The sequence below is a fragment of the Mobula hypostoma genome, chromosome 6, assembly GCF_963921235.1.
Source record: "Mobula hypostoma chromosome 6, sMobHyp1.1, whole genome shotgun sequence".
Lineage (NCBI taxonomy): Eukaryota > Metazoa > Chordata > Chondrichthyes > Myliobatiformes > Myliobatidae > Mobula > Mobula hypostoma.
In genome coordinates this window covers 86,802,664-86,823,741 of record NC_086102.1, presented here as the reverse complement: position 1 = coordinate 86,823,741, position 21,078 = coordinate 86,802,664, and the positions used below count along the sequence as shown (strand labels likewise).

Sequence of the window (21,078 nt, the reverse complement as noted above, 5' to 3'; positions counted from 1 at the left end):
TTTTTCCTATCTTTCTCAATGTTCCTTCAGCAACGATTGGTCAAACAATAATGTTCATATGTTGACCTTCTCAACAGAAGTAAACCAAAAGGGCACAAAAGAAACCTACCTCAATAAATTCATCAAAACTAATTCGGTCTTTCTGATTTCCAGATTCTGCTAACTTTTCTTTTAGTTCACGGACTTTGAAGCCTGGGATTGGTTGATTGGCTTCTTTAAAAAGATTTTGAAGTTCATTGCTATCAATGTATCCAGAGCTATCGACATCTGAAAAACAAAATTAGGTTTAATTAAAGCCTTTAAAAACCTAATGTTGCAAGTGATTCATTCATCGAAGGGTGTGATGGATTCAAGCACTGCTCACAGACAAGTATTGTTCTTTTTCTGGTTAAGTAGATGGCTAGCTGCAACTTGACCACCCTAACACCCCACTACTGGCCTCCAGAAACAGTGTAGTACAATGGAGTTCCCTGGGAATCCACTCTACCATTCTGGAAGTAGGAAGAGCACACAGTCAGCACCACAGAGATCACCATAGTGACAAAATTTAGTGTATACAGGGGGAAATAAAACAATAACAGTAGCAACAAATTCTATTACCTTTACACTGGTTTCCCTCTGGATCTTGGCACATTTATTTAAACTAACTGCATTGAGTACAGTAATGAAATTTCCACTATTTTTAGAAGCATTTATCCAGAAACAATTGAGTGTTGCTGGACTAAAACGGTGATTGAATAACTTAAACTGATGCAAGATAAGTAATTTGTCCCATGCTTGAGGAAAAATATATCCTTTTTGCCCGTGATCTGGAATTTATTCATCTGGAAGTGACTTTCAGCTGTTTCCTCCACAGCATTTTTAAAGCCACCAACACAGAATTATTCACAGAGCATGCAGCAGGTATTTTAGCAAGGTCAGAAATTGCTGATTCCATCTTCAGTTGAGACATACTTTTATGTTCCTCCATTGTAGTCAGGCAGGATCAATGGTCCTTCCTGGTTTACTACTGCTGAAATTGTTTATTTAAGATACTCACCGATTTTTGAAAATGCATCTTTAAGTTCTTCCAGTTCTTCATTGGAGATCTGTGGTACTTCTGCCATGGTCTTCAAATATCTCTATGAAGGCAAGCTAACCTGAAACCAGATTTATAATATTTTGATTATTATCTGCATATTACAAGTCAAAAAGAGTAATTTCTCTCAACAGCATTCATTACTAATCAAGGAAGAAAATATATTTTACTTAATGTTTCAGGCTCAGACCCTCTGAAGGCCTGAAACGTCACCTGTACATTTCCCTCTATAGCTGATGCCTGGCCTGCTGAGTTCCTCCAGCATCTTTTGTGTTTAAGACATCCAGCATTTGTAAGATCTCTTATGCTCCCACTTCAGATGAATTTGGCATCAGTATATAGCACAACCTATCCGTACATACATTGCAAAGGGCTCTGATAAGGTATTCATGCGCTCACCCACACTAGAATTTGGCTAGAAGTGTACTTTTACACCTAAATCAGGTGTACTTCTGTTTGCAGTTTGAGCCTTAATTTGTCAAATTATTAATATATTCTGTATAAAACATGAAACCTGCATAAAGTTGAAAGTCCGAACTACTGAGCATAATTCCAAATAAAAGAGTTTGATTGGCATTCAATCTTCTTTAGCACTGTCACACAACATTGTATCAAGTACAAATTCAACCGCAATAACTTGTCAAAGCTCCGAAAGAACCGAGAAACCCCACAATCTACCAGCTAGAACAAGGACATGAGTCAGCCTTTAAGTTCTCCAAATCAAGCATCAGTTTGACTTGGATATCGATTACCGTCTGATCATCATTGTTGGTTAAAATTGTGTACGCATTTGTGAGAGAACCTTCAATCGTCTTGAAGCGAAACAAGTTCACCACTACCTCTGAAGGTAATGCTAACCTTGCTGCTGGGGCTTATGGGCCGAGAATAAAATCAAAAGAGAATATATTGCAGTAAAACCATTACTTCTCATGAATTTAATAAATAATCCATGAACTATTACCAATAATCATAAAGAAAAAAAGAATTAATTAGTCTATAGGTGTTCAAATAAAATACTTAAGATTCCAATGACACCAGATTATGAACCTATATTTAGTGAACTGAGGTGCAATTGAAATTGTATGCTCTAAATCAAGTTACTGGAATGGTTCAAACTTAGTGAAATGTCATCATGTTTTTCATTGGTAATATGCCGTTTAGTACATGAGGAAAGTGTGGCAGATTTTTCAGATTAACAGGAACAACTCTATTAATTACAAAATACTTTTTTTTCCTATTAGAGACATTCAGTCAGGGAAGGTAGAAGTCAAATCCACTTTATTACAGACACAGAGCTGTATAACATGATGCTATTTTTCTCTCTCAGATTCTATACTAAGAATCTCCACAAATTGACTTAAAGTGGCTTGTGTTTTTTTTAAACTTTATTATGAGAATTCCTGAAGCATTTTCAAAAATCAAGTTCAATGAAGTATTGCAACATATAATTAAGATGTACGTTCATGACTTGCTGCAAATTGAGGAAGAGGCTTCATTTTTGAAAGCAAAGAGAAAGGTATCACTCTCTGAATTATTCCCAGATAGTCTCTTAGTGACATTTTCTGAAGTACTCTGGTACCTCTTCCTAGAGATGCTGCCTGGCCTGCTGCATTCACCAGCAACTTTTATGTGTGTTGCTTGAAATTCCAGCATCTGCAGATTTCCTCGTGTTTGCTGATTTTGATGCTTGAATGTTTCAACTTCTATGTCATAAAGTGCTAATGAAAAAATATTGCCTACAGTTTAGATCATGCGAACAAAATAGTCACATTGTAACAATACTTTGCAGCTACAACCTAATTTCAAAATGCAAACCACAATCTATAATTTGTTACTCTAATTGTTGTTAACTTTTTCCATTTAATTTTCATTCCCAATGGAAATTGTAGTCACCATAGGCAAGAAGGTCTAATTACAATATTACAAGCTCATATGGGCAATTTCCATTATAAACCCAGACACAGTTGTTATGGAGTGAAAAGTATATATTATAAATTAACTCATAGAATGCTTTGTTTTTAAAATGGGAATTGAAGTAAATTTGGAACATCTCTCTAATCCCATCACTGAAACACTGCACAATCTTGATTCACTACTTTTTGCAGAGCGTTTGCGCTCTGCCCTTAATGGCCACCCTGAGCTTCCAGTTGCATATCATTTTAATTCCTCTTCCCACCCCCACACAAACCTCTCTGACCTTGATCTTCTCCATTGCCAATGCAAGGACAACTGCAAGCTTAAAGAACAGCAACCACTCATTTAACCTCCACCCCAATTGCATGAACAATGAATTATCCAGTTTCCGATAATCCATTCTCCCTATGTTCCCCTCCCATTCCCACCAGTCCACTCAGGGTGTCTCTTCCCTTGCTCACCTTCCTCCCAGATTTATCACCCTCCCCATCTGATTCCCACCTTCCCACCTTCCCTCCCTCATCTGGTTCCAGCGATCACTTACCAACTTCTGCTCAGCACCACCCCTCTCCCTCCCAGATCCTTCTGCCCATACTTCATTTATTTATTTTAAATTTAGAGATACGTACAGCATGGTAACAGGCGCTTCTGGGCCAAACCCTCACCCTAGCCCAAATGACCAATTGACCTACTAACCCATAGGCTTTGGAACCTGGGGGGAAACCAAAGCACCTGCAGGCAACCTACACAGTCACAGGGAGAATGTGCAAACTCCTTATAAACAGCCACAGGAATCCTCTCACCCAGTCTGGCCCATCCTATTGCCTACCAGCCTCTGTCTCACCTCTTCCCTCTTCTACTATTGAGGTTGTCTTCCCTCCATACTTTCAATCCTGATGCAGAGTCTTGACCTGAAACACTGACCATTCCTTTGCCTCCACAAATGCTATTTGAGCCTCTAGGTTCTTTCATAGTTAATCTTTGCTTTATATTTCAGTAACTGCAGTCACTTCTCTAGGAAGACCATAACCTTGTTGTGGCTGGAAGCTGGCCTGCCTCAATGACCTGGAGAGCTACAGTATGTTGGCTGGAGTCAGGGTTTATGACTTGGCTCTTGGTAGGGTCACCCATGCCAAACAGGTCAAAGGGTAAAGACCAGACTAAGAGTGGTCCACCGGTCCTCCAGGTTTGGGATTCAGCTCAGCTCTAACATCCCTGACAAGTAAAACAAAACTGTTACAGAAACACCATGAGGAATCCTTCCACATCTGAGTGTGATGGTATTTCTGAGTCCCCACCCGGAATTGCAAGGCTGACAGTCATGAAAACCAACAGGAAACTTGGTATGATGAAGGAAACCATGAGCACCATTAGAGATGGAGGACCTTCACTGCTACCCTCAATGCCAACGGCATAAGGGGCAGCTAGAAACTGCAGCCACTGGTGTTCCCTCTCTAGATTCACCTTGTACATGCCACACAACCAATCAGTGGAAGTGAATTGACTCCCTCTTTGCTTCCAAGAAAAGACACTTCCACAACTTTCAACAGGTCCTGAAAACTGAACTCTGAAAACATTTCACAGAACATGTACTGTACTGCAAATAAGATAATCCTTTGAGATGTGGGTAGTGAAGCAAACTTGAAACAGATTACACACTAGTGCTATATAAAGAATGCAATTCAGTTTGATCTGGACCCACTTTTGAAATATTGATACAGCTGACTTTATACTTACATTAGGCTGCAATTTATTAAGGTTAACAACTTTGGTGATGGACCTAACAAAGAGGAAATATTATTTTCCATCATTTATTGATAAAAGAGCTAAAAAGTGTAACAGCCTTATTTCCTGGGATTTTGAAACCAAAAAAATTAGCAACAGCAAAGTCAATTTTAACTATGAATCATTTTCAAGAATATTCCTTTGCAATCCTTAAGCAGAACTCCCATCGAATGACAAATGACATTTTTGAAAATATTTCATGAGCTCCCTTTGGGAATATAGTCGTGGCTCCACCCACATTCTGCAGGAATTTAAGCTTCATTCCCAAACTGTAGTAGTTGAGTTGGAGTGAGAATACTTCAGGTTCCAGATTAGCAAATTACATTTGGTGATAAATCATTAAGGAAGAAATAGCGAGACATCTGGATAGTAGTGTTACAATCAGTAGACACAGTATGGATTCAGAAAATACAGGTCCTGTCTGACAAACTTGCTGAAGTTTTTTGAGTATATAATGAGCATAATGCATAGGCAGAACAGGTAGATGTTGTAAGGTTGGATTTCCAGAAGGCATTCGATATGGTGCTGCACAAAATACTTATCCGTAAGATAATGATGCATGGAGTTGAGGGTACAGTGATTATTGACATGGATAGAGGATTGATTAACCAATAACGATTTGCTTTATTTATCCACGTACATCAAACACTGTGAAATGTATCATTTGTGTCAAATGTAATCATTTGTAACCAGGCCAGCTTGATAAAGTCATGAAATTATTATCAACAAATCATCTGTAATACCAGAGGAAATAACACACTGGACCACTGTTACACTAAGATCAAGAGTGCCTTTCGTGCTATCCCAGGCCCACACTTTGCTAAGTCTGATCACTTGGCTGTGCTTCCTCTTCCTGAGTATAGGCAGAGACTGAAGACTGCAACACCAGCAGTGAGGACCTAGAAGGTATGGACAAGGAAAACACAGCAGCGCTTACAGGACTGCTTTGAATCAGTGGACTAGACTGTGTTCAGGGAGTCAGTTATCTTCGAATCTGGATGAGTATACTGCAGTTGTTACTGACTTCACTAAAACCCATGTGGATGAGCGTGTGTCTAAGTAAACTTACTGTACGTTCCCAAATCAAAAGCCGTGGATGAACCAGGAGGTTTGTCATCTCCTGAGGGGTAAATCTGTGGCATTTTAGTCTGCGATCCAGGTCTGTATAAGAAAATTAGGTATAACTTGAGGAGGGCTACTTCAAGAGCCAAGAAACAATTCCAGGAGAGGTTAGAAGCAACATTAGTTGCATGTCAATTCTGGCAGGATTTGCAGGCCACTAACAACATCAAGGAAAACCCAACATCTTGAATGGCAACAACGGTCACTACCAGATGAGCTCAACACCTTTCAAGCTCGGTCTGAAAGAGAAAATAAAACCACAGCTATGAGGATCCCTGTGGCATCCAATGACCCTGTGATCTCTGTCCTGGAAGTCGAAGTTAGGCTGCCTATCAAGAGGATGAACCTTCGCAAGGCAGATGGGGTATCTGATAAGGCTCTGAAAACCTGTGCCAATCAAATGGTGAGGATATTCAAAGACATTTTCAATCTCTCACTGCTACAGTCGGAAGTTCTCACTTGCTTCAAAAGGGCAACAATTATACCAAAGCTCAAGAAGAGCAGCGTGAGCTGCCTCAAAAACTACTGTTCAGTAGCACTCACATCTAAGGTGATCAAATGGTTTTGGAGGTCGGTCATGGCTAGAATCAACTTCTGCCTCAGCAAGGACCTGGACCCACTGTAATTTGCCTATTGCCACAATAGGTCTACAGCAGACACAATCTCAATAGCTCTCCATGCAGCCTTCGATCACCTGGACAATGCAAATACCTATGTCAGGATGCTGTCTATTGACTATTGCTCAAAATTTAACACCATCATTCCTACAGTCCTGATCAAAAACCTATAGAATCTGGGCCCATGTACCTCCCTCTCCAACTGGATCCTTGAATTCCTAACCAGAAGACAACAATTTATGTGGATTGGAAATAACACCTCCACCTTGCTGACAATCAGCACTGGTATCCCTCAGGGGTGTGTGCTTAGCCCACTGCTCTACTCTCTCCACACCCATGACTATGTGGCTAGGCACAGCTCAAATGCCATCTATAAATTTGCTGATGATACAACCATTGTTGGCAGAATTTCAGATGGTGTCAAGAGGGCGTACAGGAGCGAGATAGATCAGCTGGTTGAGTGGTGTCACAGCAACAACCTTGCACTCAACATACAGAAGACCAAAGAGCTGATTGTGGGCTTCAAGAAAGGGTAAGGCAAGGAACACAAACCAATCACCAAAGATGGATCAGAAGTGGAGAGAATGAGCAAATTCAGGTTCCTGGTGTCAATATCTCCGATGGCCTAAACTGGACACAACATATTGACGCAGCTATAAAGAAGGCAAGACAGCAGCTATATTTCATTAGGAGTTTGAGGGGATTTGGTTTATCAAGGAAAACACTCAAAAATTTCTACAAATGTACTGTGGAGAGCATTCTGGATTGGCTACATCACTATATGGTATCGGGGTGGGGGCTACTGCACAAGATCGAAGTAAGTTGCATAAACTTGTAAAATTAGTCAGCTCCATCATGGGTACTAGCCTCTGTAGTATCCAAGATATCTTCAAGGAGTGGTGCTTTAGGAGGGTGGTGTTCCTCATTAAGAACCCCCACCACCCGGGACATGTCCTCTTCATACTGTTACCATTGGGAAGAAGGTACAGAAGGCAGAAGGCACACACTCATTGATTCAGGAACAGCTTCTTCCCCTCTGCCATAAAGTTAACAAGTTTCACAACATATGCCGGTGATAATAAACCTAATTCTGATTCTGGTTCTGAAATCAAATCAGCGAGGATTGTGCTGCAAGTATCAACATGCTTCCATGCCAACAGAAGGCAGAGAGTTGGAATGAGGTATTTCTCTGATTGGCAGAGTACTGTAGGAGTCAGAGCTGGGCCTGCAACTCTTCATAATATACATTAATGATTTGGAAGAGGGGGTTGAGTGTTAGCCTAGCTAAGTTTACTGATGACACTAAACTGAGTAGAAAGGCAAATTGTGCAGAAGATGCAGTGAACCTGCAGAGGGTTGGAGTTACGTGAATGGGCAAGGGCCTGAGAGGTAGAGTAAAAAATGATAAATCAAAGTAATTCACTTTGGAAGGAAAATAGAAGACCAGGTTATTCTTTAAATGGTGAAAAATTGCAGCATGCTGTTGTGCAGAGGGACTTGTGTATGAATCACAAAAGGTTGGATTCCAGGTACAACAGATTATCAAGAAGGCAAATAGAATGTTGGCTTTTACTGTTAAAGGGACTGAATTTATGAGCAGGGAGGTTATGCTGCAACTGTACAAGGACTAATGAGGCCGCACCTGAAATGCTACATGTAGTTCCTGTTTCCCTTTTTTGTTAAAAAAATGATATACTGGCTTTGGAGAAAGTGCAGAGGATATTCACCAAGTAGATTGCAGATATGAGGTGTTAGCCTATGAGGAGAGACTGAGTTACCTAGGACTACACTGACTGGAATTCAGAAGAATGAGAGGAGATCTTATAGAGACATATAAAATTATGAAAGGGATTGATAAGATAGAGCCTGTAAAGTTGTTTCCACTGGCAGGTGAGAATAGAACAAGGAGACATAGCCTCAAGATTTAGGGCAGTAGATTTAGGATGGAGATGAGGAGGAACTGCTTTTCCTAGAGAATGGTGCATCTGTGGAATTCTCCACCCAGGGAAGCAGCAGAAGCTAACTCATTAATTATATTTCAAACATACAGTAGTTAAATGGATTTTTGCATATTAGAGGAATTAAGGCTTATAGGGAAAAGGCAGGTAGGTAGAGTGGAGTCCATGGCAAGATCAACCATGATCTTATTGAATGTTGAAGCAGGCTCACAGGCCCGATGACTTATTCCTATTTCTTATGTTCTTATAAATATACTTGGAGTAAGATCTAAAGATTTAACATTAAAAATAAAGTATTGAAAAGTTTACTAAAATAACTATTCAAAGGTCATGAAAAGCGGTATATTAATGCAAGTCCTCATATTCCATAGACATGGACAGAAACCAATGCAGGAATACCAGGCTGAGTTCCTGAACAACAGAGTTATATCTGTGAAAGCTTTTGTAAATTCTAAGTTTGGCTTTTATTCCACTACTACTCCCTTTTGTTTACTTGTTTAAGACATAGGATCAGAAATGCAGCAGCTTCTGGTAAGAGGCATTAGGATAATGCTCTGCAGGGTGTTGTGCTGCGTCCGTGTGAAGCTACACCCCACATGGAAATTCCATCTCCTATTGAGCATATTACTGGGAAAGCAGACCAACCAGCTTCATCAAGATCCATGCCAAACTTTTCCCTAAGCAAATACATAATTAATATTTTCTTCATATTTTAGTGAAATTCTGAGCAGCACTGATCCCAAGTGGAGGATTAACTTGACAGCTCTTGTGCTGTTCTCTGCTCTAGTAACAAGACTGATGCCAACAGCTAATCAAGCACCTGTTCCCTGAGATATTCTCTGGATTACTAAACCTAAAATGGATAATTTTGCAAAGTATATCAGACTGCAAAAAATACAAATGTGAATATTTTATCAGATCTTAAAATTCAATTATATTTACTAAGCTGTAAAATTATCCAACAGTCTTGTGAATGAAAAGATTTTTTTAAGATAACACAAATTGACAAGCAGAAACCATTAAAGCTCTATATCACTTGCAGAATGAACAGTCTCTGTCTGCATGTTTCATACAGTGTTCTGCTGTCTATTCTAAGCAATTTAATTAAAGTTACTCCTTAAATTAAGTTTTCCTTATATAAACCATACTACAACAGTGACAGAGCAGAGGATGGGGCAGGTGGTGTAAAAGAAGATGCAGTGTGTAGTGAGACTGTGAGCAAGGACTGGCAGTAGATAGGGCAAAATTGCAGTCACTGGGATGGGTTAGTGTGCCTTTAAATTCAATAAAATGGGGGTGGTGTCACTTCACCGTTTTGGAAAACTGAGGATAAAGTAAAAGGGAAGGAGAATGCAGGAAAGGTTATAAAAGTCCCCAGAATAAATAAAAATCCAGGTAAAATGGCAGTTTCCTCCCTGAAGAACATTAGGACAATCCGATGATATTGTAGGTTTTGTAATCATCATTATTACCTAATAGTCTTTTTTTCACTTCATGATTATTACCTGAATTTAAATTCTGTATTGGCCTGATGGGATTTGAATTCATGGCTGCATTGTTAATCCAGTCCTTTAGATTACTAGCACAACAGGCAATCTGACGGGGAACTCAGTCCTGATGTAGGATTTTGACTTGAAACTATTTATTTTCTCCCTCAGATTTTTAAAGACTAACAAGACCAGTGAACGATACACCAGGATTGATTTTTCGGCCTGAACACATCGGCTTGTGTTCCATGAGATGATGTCAGGGACAGGCCTGTGGTTTTTCTCATTTAGAAAAAGCAAGGAAATTACTTAAAAACAGAACTCAGCACCAGGGAGCACAGGAAATACACAGCAACACTTTAAGGCAATCTAAAGAAGATTAGGACTGTTGGGAGGGGGCATGGTCAGCATAGCAGCAGATATGAAAGTACAGGCCATCTCCAAGGCAGCGGGTGCAGTATGACACAGTGGCGCATTTGGTAGTACTACTGCTTGAAGGCGCCATAGACTCAGGTTCAATCCTGACTTCCAGTGCTGTCAGTGTGGAGCTTCCCCTCTAAACGTGTGCGTTTCCTCCAGGTTCTCTGGTTTCCTCCCACATCCCAACAATATGCAGACCTGGTGGATTAATTGGCCATTGTAAATTGTCCCTATTGTGTAGGTAAGTGATAGATTATGCAGTGGAATTTGAAGAGCATGTGGAGGAAATTTTTTTAAAACTTATTTAACTTAAGATTGGTATAAATGCTTGTCTGGTAGCCAGCACAGACCTGATGGGCTGGAGGGCCAGTTTCCTTGCTGTATGTTACTCTGAATTGATGTCTCTGTGACTCTCCACAACACCAAAGAAGTGGCCTAAAGAGAGCCTTCCTGTTCGAAATTCACAATGCCAAAGATGCTCCCTACAGATTTGGTATCAGGTTTCAGAATGAGGGGTGACAGCATGGCCGACAGCTCGTCTCAATTCCTCTCTAAAACAGTGCTGAGCTTATAAAATCACTACACAAATGCAAGTTTTTCTCAATGAAAATTTCATTACCCAGTTTTGAATTGGACAAATAGTAAAATAAAATGTTCTGCCACATTGGCAGTCTTCCAGTGGTAACTTGGCAATTATTTGTCCCACTACAGACTGAGGTATAACTAAGGTTTAAAACCTGCCCCCTTGTTGAATATTAAATTGATTGTTTTACTTTCAACATCATGCCGTTAGCTTCTAGTGTACTCTTTTGCCTAAGCCTACTTAGGAAGCAGATCTGAAACTCCACTTAATATGAGCTAAATGTCATTTACTATATGAAATTTTGATATCTTGAGTAACAATTGTGCGCCTTCAATTCAGTATTCAGGGCAAACCAGCAACAGGAAATAACAAAAAGAGCAGGTTCCATTTTGAGTTTCATCATGCCATTTACAGCATATCACAGTATGAATTTCAGAACGTGCACTCATATTTAAAGTTTTTCATCCTGATATAAAGTCACACATTTTCTGAAGTCAGATCTAAAAGGCTAGAAGCAAGTTTTTCTCTTTTTTTGTTTTTTTTTAAGAGGAGCTTACTTATTTGACTACCCAAGATATAATTGTACTCATATTTAAGCTTCATTATTTTATTATAATCTTCAGAGGATTTCGAAGCCTGGTATGTCGCTTCAAGGGTTGGGAGAGTATTCTCAATCTCTAATAATCGCCCTTCTCTCTCCCTCTTAGCAGTGTATTCATATGAAATTATATACCCACGAATTACAACTTTTAATATCTCCCAGAGTGTGGAATCTGACACCTCGTCATTATTGTGAATTTGTATAAAATCTTTTAATCTGGTGGTGATATTTTCTATAAATTTCTTATCGGCGAGTAGGGAGGGGTTAAAACGCCAGGAATAGATTTGTTTGGAAGGGGAGAGATTTAGGGACATTGTCAAGGGGCTATGGTCAGAAATTAATCTATTATGATATTTTGTATTGGTAACACGAGATATTAAATGAGTCAACCAAAAAATAGTCTATTCTACTATAAGGTTTGTGAACATGAGAATAATAAGAATAGTCCTTGTCAGTGGGATGTTAAACTCGTCAGATATCTACTAAATTCCTAGATTTAATCAAATTATTTAGGACCTGCACTGACATGATATTTGAGGGTGGGTGGGAGGACAATCTATCTAAATATGGATCTAAATAGCAATTCAAGTCACCACCGATTATTATATTTGAATTACTGGCACCCGGAAGTAAATTAAAAACTTCCCTAAAAAAAATTTGACTCGTTTGTGTTTGGACCATAAATATTAAGGAAGGTTAGCGGAAACGAATTAATGGTGTCAGAGATCATAATAAACCTGCCGAGAGGACCTGTGGTCATGGAAGTGAGTTGAAATGGAATATTTTTCCTAAAGAGGATAGCCACACCACAGGCATGAGAAGTAAAAGGTGACTGGTAAACCTGTGATGATGTCCAGCTAGACCTCAATCTGCGTTGCTCAGTTACTTTAATATGGGTTTCCTGAAGAAGCAAGTTTTAAGTGAAAGCAAATCAGATGCAAGTAGTCTGGGACATAGAGAATAAACTACTCCTGCAGATGCTATCAGACCTGCTGAGCTTTTCAAGCCTTTTTAAAATTGGATTTAGATCATCTGCAGTTTTGTTCTTGATTTTCTATGTTGGAATATTAATTATTCCACCTTACAAAGTAATTGAGGCAAGGTTAGTGTGAGGTAAATGTAGGTAGACAACTTGAATTGAAGGAAGATGCATAGTTGCAATGACATGTCTGTGGAGGCAGAATAAGAGCTAATGATCATCAGAACCTTTCTAGTCATCAACTTCAGACATTGACTTTGTTTCCTCTACACACAGATTCTGTCTGATCTGCTGATATTAACCAGGACTTTCTGGTTTTGCATATGCTCTGATATTTCTTCTGTTTAAAAAAAGATCAACCTCTCCTTTCATTATTGGTGATGATTATAAATTCAGCAATCCTCATCACCACATCCCTAACTAGAGGAAATAGTTTCTTCCACTTCACCCATCAAAACCTTACATCAAGTTATCATCCTCTGTTAGCTTGGGTTGCTCTAATTAAATAGATCTGTTGTTCATTATTGATTTCTAATCTAACATTTTATTAGTCTAAACTAGCAAAATTGAGATACCTTTGTGTTTCTATCTTTCAAATTCAGCTACCTAGACGTTGCTACTATTCTGATAATACATGGAAAATAAATAATAGCAATATAGACACTTTTTTATTTATTTAGAGATACAGCCTGGAATAGGCTTTTCTGGCCTTTCAAGCCATGCTGTCAGCAAGCCCTGATTTAACGAAATTTAACAACCCCTGTGCAAGATCTGAATAACAGGCTCCAAAAGTTCATTCCTTCATCTTTTTGAAGTCTGCACATTGTTGGCAAGTCCAGCATTTATTGCCCCTGAAGAGAATGTCTTGTTAAATCTCTTCATAGTCAACCACATGGGTGGGCCTAAGTTCACACATATTCTAGAAAAGGTAAGATGGCAGCTTTCCTACCTTGAAGAACATTAGGACAATCCTATGGTTTTGTAGTCATCATTATTACTTAATAGTCTTTTTTTAATAGTCTTGATTATTAACTGAACTTAAATTTTACAGCTGCCTGATGGGATTTGAATTCATCGCTTCATTATTCATCCAGCCTTCTATATTACTAGCACAACGAACAATTTGTTGGAGCAACTCAGCGGGTTGAGCAGCATCTGTGGTGGAGGGTGGTGGGGGAAGAAATTGTTTCAAGTCAAAATCCTACTTTGGGACTGAGTCCTCCAGCAGAGTTTTGTTGCTTCAGATTCCAGCATCTACAGTCTCCTGTCTCCTCTGAGTCACTGGGTCAACAATTTGATCACTGCAGCACCACTCAATCAAGGTTGCAGCCCTCATTCATGAATCTATCTGTGTACAATCCATGCGAATCCAAAAAAAAAACTGCAGATGCTGGAAATCAAAAACAAAACAGAAAATGCTGCAAGTGCTCAGCAGGTCAGGCTCACCTGTGTTCTGATGAAGGGTCTACAACTGAAATGTTAACTCCGACAGGCCTGCCTACTGAATATTTCTAGCATCTTCTGTTTTAACCTAAGCAAATTGTTAGACTGGGAGGACCATGTTGATCTTCACCGCAAACTGCAACACCCACCCTATTGCGATTCATTCCTTCAAAAAACATTTAAGTACACTCGCCCATGAGCTACATCTCCAACATCATACATCCCTATCTGCCGATATTTCTGAATATTCCTCAACTTCCCCCTTAATTCTGAGCCACCCATCCACTGAGCTTTCATTCTTCAACTGATATCCACTATCATCCTCCCCCGGAATGCATTTTAAGGCTTTGCAAGTGACAGACGCTCAAGATATAAGGACATTATTGGCACAGTTTATTGTTTTACAATGCCACCGGAGGATGGAGGATGCAAGTTTGTACCAAGCGATGAAGGAACCACTCCATTCATCACTGTGGGTATCAGATGCCAGCCATGTTGGGTCAGCATCTATTCATCCATACATCATTGGGTTAGAGGGTCAAAACTAGAAGGTAAAATTTTCTGCAAAGATTTTCTCAGAAGCTGAAGACAGTTACAGAATGTGCCACACTTTTGCAACGTGTAATTTTTAGTTCCTTAATATTCACTTTCACCATTTCCCCTCATACATCACTTCCGCTTGTTCAAACAGTTAGACTTCTGCTCAGTTAGACTGCAGTTTATACTAACGAACGGTGCATTCAGTAAAAAGTACCTTTGAATTGAACTGTGTAGGAAGCAAAGTTTACAGTTTCTGTGTTATTTCAAGTTACTAATAAATTTAAAATAGGGTAATTCCTTGAAAAAAATCTACATCAAACTGAGATATAGAACGTAGAACATAGAATAGTACAGCACAGTACAGGCCCTTCAGCCCACAATGTTGTGCCGACCCTCAAACCCTGCCTCCCATATAACCCCCCACCTTAAATTTCTCCATATACCTGTCTAGTAGTCTCTTAAATTTCACTAGTGTATCTGCCTCCACCACTGACTCAGGCAGTGCATTCCACGCACCAACCACTCTCTGAGCAAAAAAACTTCCTCTAATATCCCCCTTGAACTTCCCACCCCTTACCTTAAAGCCATGTCCTCTTGTATTGAGCAGTGGTGCCCTGGGGAAGAGGTGCTGGCTATCCACTCTATCTATTCCTCTTATTATCTTGTACACCTCTATCATGTCTCCTCTCATCCTCCTTCTCTCTAAAGAGTAAAGCCCTAGCTCCCTTAATCTCTGATCATAATGCATACTCTCTAAACCAGGCAGCATCCTGTTAAATCTCCTCAGTATCCTTTCCAATGCTTCCACATCCTTCCTATAGTGAGGCGACCAGAACTGGACACAGTACTCCAAGTGTGGCCTAACCAGAGTTTTATAGAGCTGCATCATTACATCGCGACTCTTAAACTCTATCCCTCAACTTATGAAAGCTAACACCCCATAAGCTTTCTTAACTACCCTATCCACCTGTGAGGCTGGTGATCTAATTAAATCTTTAAAAATTGGATCAAGATTAATTTATTGTGTTCAAATACTCCAATACATAGACATGTCTAAGAATAAGTTATGCACACTGTATATTAAAAGTAATTTCTTGGCATATATTTGATGCCGTATAAAGCAAAAATCTATCACAGCTTTTGATGTATTTAATGATCCAGTCTCCACAGCTTTGGAGTAGAAAATTCCAAAGACTCACAGCTCTCCGAGAGAAGAAATACTCTTCACCCTCATCTAAATTAGCAACCTCTTTTATTGAGAAACTATGTCTTCTTTATTTAAAATAGTAGGGGATATAAGTAAGGTAAAACATCCACTCCATTTCCACCATAAGAATCTTTGTCAGAATCTTGTGTTTCACTGACTGTCTTTTATTCTTCCAACCTCCAGTGAGGAGAAGCCCAATCTACTTAATCTTTCCTTATAAAACAACCCCTTCTTCCTGGGAATCCACCTAATGTAGCTCCTCTAAACAGTCTCCAGTGCAAGTACTTCCCTCTGTGCATTGTACAATATGCTGGTGAGACCACACCTAGAGGACTCCATATTTACAAAGACCGCTCTTATACCGTCCTTCCATTTGCTCTCTTAATTACTTGCTGCACCTGCATGTTAAACGATTAAAATTACCTATTTTAAGAAGAATCATTGGCTCCAAATACTGCAACTGAATTGCTTTGGATTCTGTACAGCCCTGAAGTTCCACGACAAGCGAGTCAACATGTTAACATCCCTAACCATTAGGCAAACTGGGCCTCAAACAAACATTAGAAAGTATCTATAAGATATAAATCCTAATCTGGATCAGAAATGCCAAATTTTAAATGTAATAAGAGTTGCGAGAGCAAAAAGCTGTTGTAGAAACAGAACAGCACTTTGAACCGTGTGACCTAAAGAGGTGCCATGTAATCAGATATTAGCAAGTGGTGCCTTGTTTATGTGACTGTGCCAAACCCAACAGCAAAAAAGAGGAACCTGACCAACAAATAGAGCATTTTGTAATTCTCATTGATTCCTCTCCAACCATACCATAAAGTGGCATTAGGAGATAGACCAATTAAGTACTCACAATCAAAACGGCTGCCTGGTACACAGCCTAACCACAAGCTTCCGGTAATTTTGATTAAAACAATCATCACATGCTTACAGCACCGACTCTGTTAAACAAGTCTAAAGATTAATTTCAGCATAGCAAGCCAAAATGTGACTTTCATTCCTTTGCATTGAAAAAAAGATTCCCACGGCAAAATTCTTAAGATCACTTCCATCTTTACCTTGGCGAAGCAGGCTTTGCTTTTCTCTGCCACTGTCTTAAAGGAGTCCGCAGTCTCTCCTGGAAGAAGAGAACACATATGTCAAGCAGTTGCCTTAAGAGGAAGGAAGTGAGTTTTTGGTGGTAAGTGACATGTGATACAAAAGAGTGCAAGATTTGTCTTTATAAGGCAATACACAGCAGAAACTGTTATCGCATGATCCAGCTCACTGCCCGTGTTCACTCTTTGATCGTCCCACCTGATCACCATTCTCCAGAAGGACTTCATGTTCTGCATTCTAACTGGATTATTTATTATCAAGTCATCCTGAATAAGGTCCTTCTTTTGGTGAACTTACAAGGGAAATAGGCAATCTTCTGCTCCAATGATTAGGAGCCAGCACATTGCCAAACCCACATAGATAAGACCTAAAAGAAAAAAGTGATTGGTACTTGAATCCATGCATCATTTATTATTTACTGGTTAGGGCCTACATTAATTCCCTGCTTAAAATTTACTGCAATTTTTAATGATAGTTAAACATACAAATTCATACCAAGTCTATACAATAAAATATGAAGATGATGAGATTACTTGCAGCTAGTGCCTGAGTTATTAAAAAATGCTACTTTTTCATATTAGTTGTTCCCTCTATCCATATTTATATTGTAAACATGATGCGGTCAATGGCAGGAATTAAAATGACTGCAGTGTGACAAGTTTGTATGAAAACACTTTACACTTACGACTGTCTGACTCAGCACAGCTCCGAAGCCATATTCAAGTTTGCTGATGACACCACTATTGTAGGCTGAATCAAAGGTGGTGATGAATCAGCTTATAGGAGGGAGGTTGAAAATCTGGCTGACTGGTGCCATAATATCTATCTCTTACTCAGTGTCAGCAAGACCAAGGAGTTGATCATTGACTTCAGGAGGAAGAAACCAGAGGTCTATGAGCCTGTCCTCACTGGAGGATCAGAGGTGGAGCGAGTCAGCAATTTAAAATTCCTCGGTGATATCATTTTAGAGGACCTGTCCTGGGCCCAGCCTGTAAAAGCAATTACAAAGAAAGCATGGCAGCGCCTCTACTGCCTTAGGAGTTTGCGAAGATTCAGCATGACATCTAAAACTTCGACAAACTTCTATAGTTGTGTAGTAGAGAGTATATTGACTGGCTACATCACAGTCTGGTATGGAAACACCAATGCCCTTGAACTGAAGATCCATTAAAAACTAATAGATAGGGCCCAGTCCATCATGGGTAAAGCCCTCCCATCATTGAGCACATCTACATGAAACATTGTCACAGGAAAGCATCATCATGGGCCCCATGACACAGGCCATGCTCCCTTCTCGGTACGGCCATCAGAAGGCACAGGAACCTCAGAACTCACACCACCTCAACCATCAGCCTCTTGAACTAAAGGGGATAACCACTCAACTTCACTCGCTCCATCATTGAAATATTCCCACAACCTATGGACTCACTTTCAAGGACTCTTCATCTCATGTTCTTGATATTTATTTATTATTATTATTATTATTATTATTTTCTTTCTGGATTTGCAGTTTGTTGTTTATTTGCATACTGGTTGAACGCCCAAGTTGGTGCGGTCTTTCATCGATTCTATTTTGGTTGTTATTTTATTATGGATTTATTGAGTATGCCCACAAGAAAGTGAATCTCAGGATATTATATAGTGACATATATGTACTTTGATAATAGATGTACTTTGAAGTTTAATTTAGAGCTAGAACAGTGAAACCAAGAATTTATAGCAGTGATATAAAAACAAGGCAGAATGTATGAATTTTAAATGGAGACTGAACTACACCTGCCTGACTGATCTTTATCCAGAGCAGCACCTCATCCAAACACTATACTTGGTCTTGACTCCCATGTGCAACAACATGGGAGACTGAGAAATCTGTGTTACTTCAGCAACAAATTGTCTGCATTGTTATGGAATCACTGTGGTTTATTCACTTTAGATTAGGTTAGATTATGAGGATACACAGTCCTCTTTTATTGTCATTTAGTAATGCATGCATTAAGAAATGATACAATGTTCCTCCAGAATGATATCACAGAAACACAAGACAAACCAAGACTTAAAAAAACTGACAAAAACCACATAATTATAACATAGAGTTACAACAGTGCAAAGCAATACCGTAATTTGATGAAGAACAGACCATGGGCACAGTAAAAAAAGTCTCAAAGTCTCTCAAAAGTCCCATCATCTCACTCAGACGGTAGAAGGGAGAAACTCTCTTTCTGCCATGAACCTCCAGCGCCGCAAACTTGCCGATGCAGCACCCTGGAAGCACCCGACCACAACCGACTCTTGAGTCCGTCCGAAAACTTCAAGGCTCCGACCAGCTCTCCGACACCGAGCACCGAGCACTATCTCTGCCGAACGCTTCGATCCCGGCCCCGGCAACAGGCAATAGGCAAAGCCGAGGATTTGGGGCCTTCCCCTCCGGAGATTCTGGATCACACAGTAGCAGTGGCAGCGAAGCAGGCATTTCAGAAGTTTCTCCAGATGTTCCTCCGTGCTTCTCACGTCTGTCTCCATCAAATCAGGATTGTACACGGCACCCTATTTAACAATTTAACTTTACAATGTAACAGTAAATTGTAGAAAATAAATTGTGAATAAATTTTTAGATTTAGATTTAAATAAACAGAAAGATTTGTTTTTCTTTCAAGGGATGTGAGGTTCGTAGGCTGAGCCAGCATTTAATTGTCTATCCGTAGGTGCCCTTGAGAAGGCAGTCGTGAGCTGCCTTCTTGAATTGCTGGAAGCCTTCCGTCAATCTGGTCATGATCTCCCATGGCAACCCAACCTCTGAACTATGTTGTTGTAGAAGTATAGATTGTTCATTAATATCACATTTTCATGACTATTTTAATGATACCATTAATCTCTTTCTTGGTAAATTATAGCTAAGGTAGTTTCTTAAAGCCATTTTCTTCTTGACCAACCTCCTTTATAACAAATGGATGGGAATTAAATTTTTTAATTGTGGGTATTGCTCACAAGGACGGTATTTATCCATTTTTACTGCAAAGATGATGTCTAGAATCCCTCTTGTTGAGGTCCATATGCGAAAATGCTTTCTGTTGTTAGGAGGAAACAGGAAATGAAGGAATAGTAATATATCTCCAATTCAAAACAGAGCAGTACTCAGGGCATTTCTATGCATATGTTACTTTACTAAGTCTGCTGCAGAATGATAAATTTAATAGGCGCTAATTTAAATTAAAGTCCAAGTTGCATTACCTATATGCCACAGCTCACATATCATACGATAGAACAGAGAGTAAATGTGTACTGATTAGACAGATGGCTTTACATGTGGGATATTAGCTTTCACAAGTGTGGTTGGGACTTCATACATCCAGCAACTGAAGAGTTTCATATTTTCTCTTTGATTCATCTGAAGATCAATGTCAGAAAAGATCTAAGAATCCTATTGTATCAAGTATGAACTCCATTTATCTTCAATAATATATTTACAGTGGCTTGCTTACAAATAAAAGAATTAGGAACAAGATTAAGCAATGACCTTTTGAGTCTGCTCTGCATTTAATACAATCGAGGCTCTCAGCTTCACATTGTCAACCATTGGCTTGCTTGTCACTCTGACAATGAAAATGTCAGACAAGGTAAGTGTCAATGACATCTCAACCCAGCAGCCCACACACATAATCACAATTACTTGATCAACTGCAATGATACAAACATTGAAAAAGTTTAAAAGGTTCAAAGGGTCAAAGATTAATTTTATTATCGAAGTATGTATGCAGAATACAGCTCTGAGATTTGTCTTCTCCAGATAGCCATAAAATGGAGAAGATGCTTCATTATGCTCAGGTAATAGTGACAGGAACTGATGCTGAAAATTCCCTGGTGTCCACTGTTCTGTCTGAAGATGCCTTATAGCAGGATGGATATGAGGTAACAATGCAGCAGTCTCTGAACATTCAGGCCAGAGACAACTGTTCTGCTCAGAAAGCCAGAGGTGGCTGCAGTAAGGCGACACAAAGTGCTGGTGTAATCCCACCAGGAATACTTTAAAGTGGGCTTTATGAACAATGAACATGTTCCTCAGCAAAAACACATAAGTTAATTAATTTTATACTGTTTTCTTTACCTCAGACTGTTACCTTTCTAAGTGGATAAAGTTTCAGCTATCTAAAAATAAAATTCAGTGGCTGATTCCAGTGATTATCCCTGCAGGCTCTTCAGGCTTAGAAACATAAAAATGGAGAAAACCTATAGCACATTA

The 21,078-nt window shown here is 39.4% G+C and overlaps 1 protein-coding gene across 1 annotated transcript in view; it reads right to left on the bottom strand.

The window, feature by feature from the left end:
* Nucleotides 1-21,078, bottom strand: part of LOC134348172 (plastin-2-like) — a 95,411-nt gene that overhangs the window by 55,931 nt on the left and 18,402 nt on the right. The window contains exons 2-4 of the mRNA XM_063051149.1: nucleotides 16,802-16,860; nucleotides 1,040-1,139; nucleotides 110-267 (exon numbers count right to left, since the gene is read on the bottom strand). Coding sequence (XP_062907219.1) covers nucleotides 110-267; nucleotides 1,040-1,106 — 225 coding nt within the window. The 5' untranslated portion in view covers nucleotides 1,107-1,139; nucleotides 16,802-16,860. The remainder of the gene's footprint in view (nucleotides 1-109; nucleotides 268-1,039; nucleotides 1,140-16,801; nucleotides 16,861-21,078) is intronic.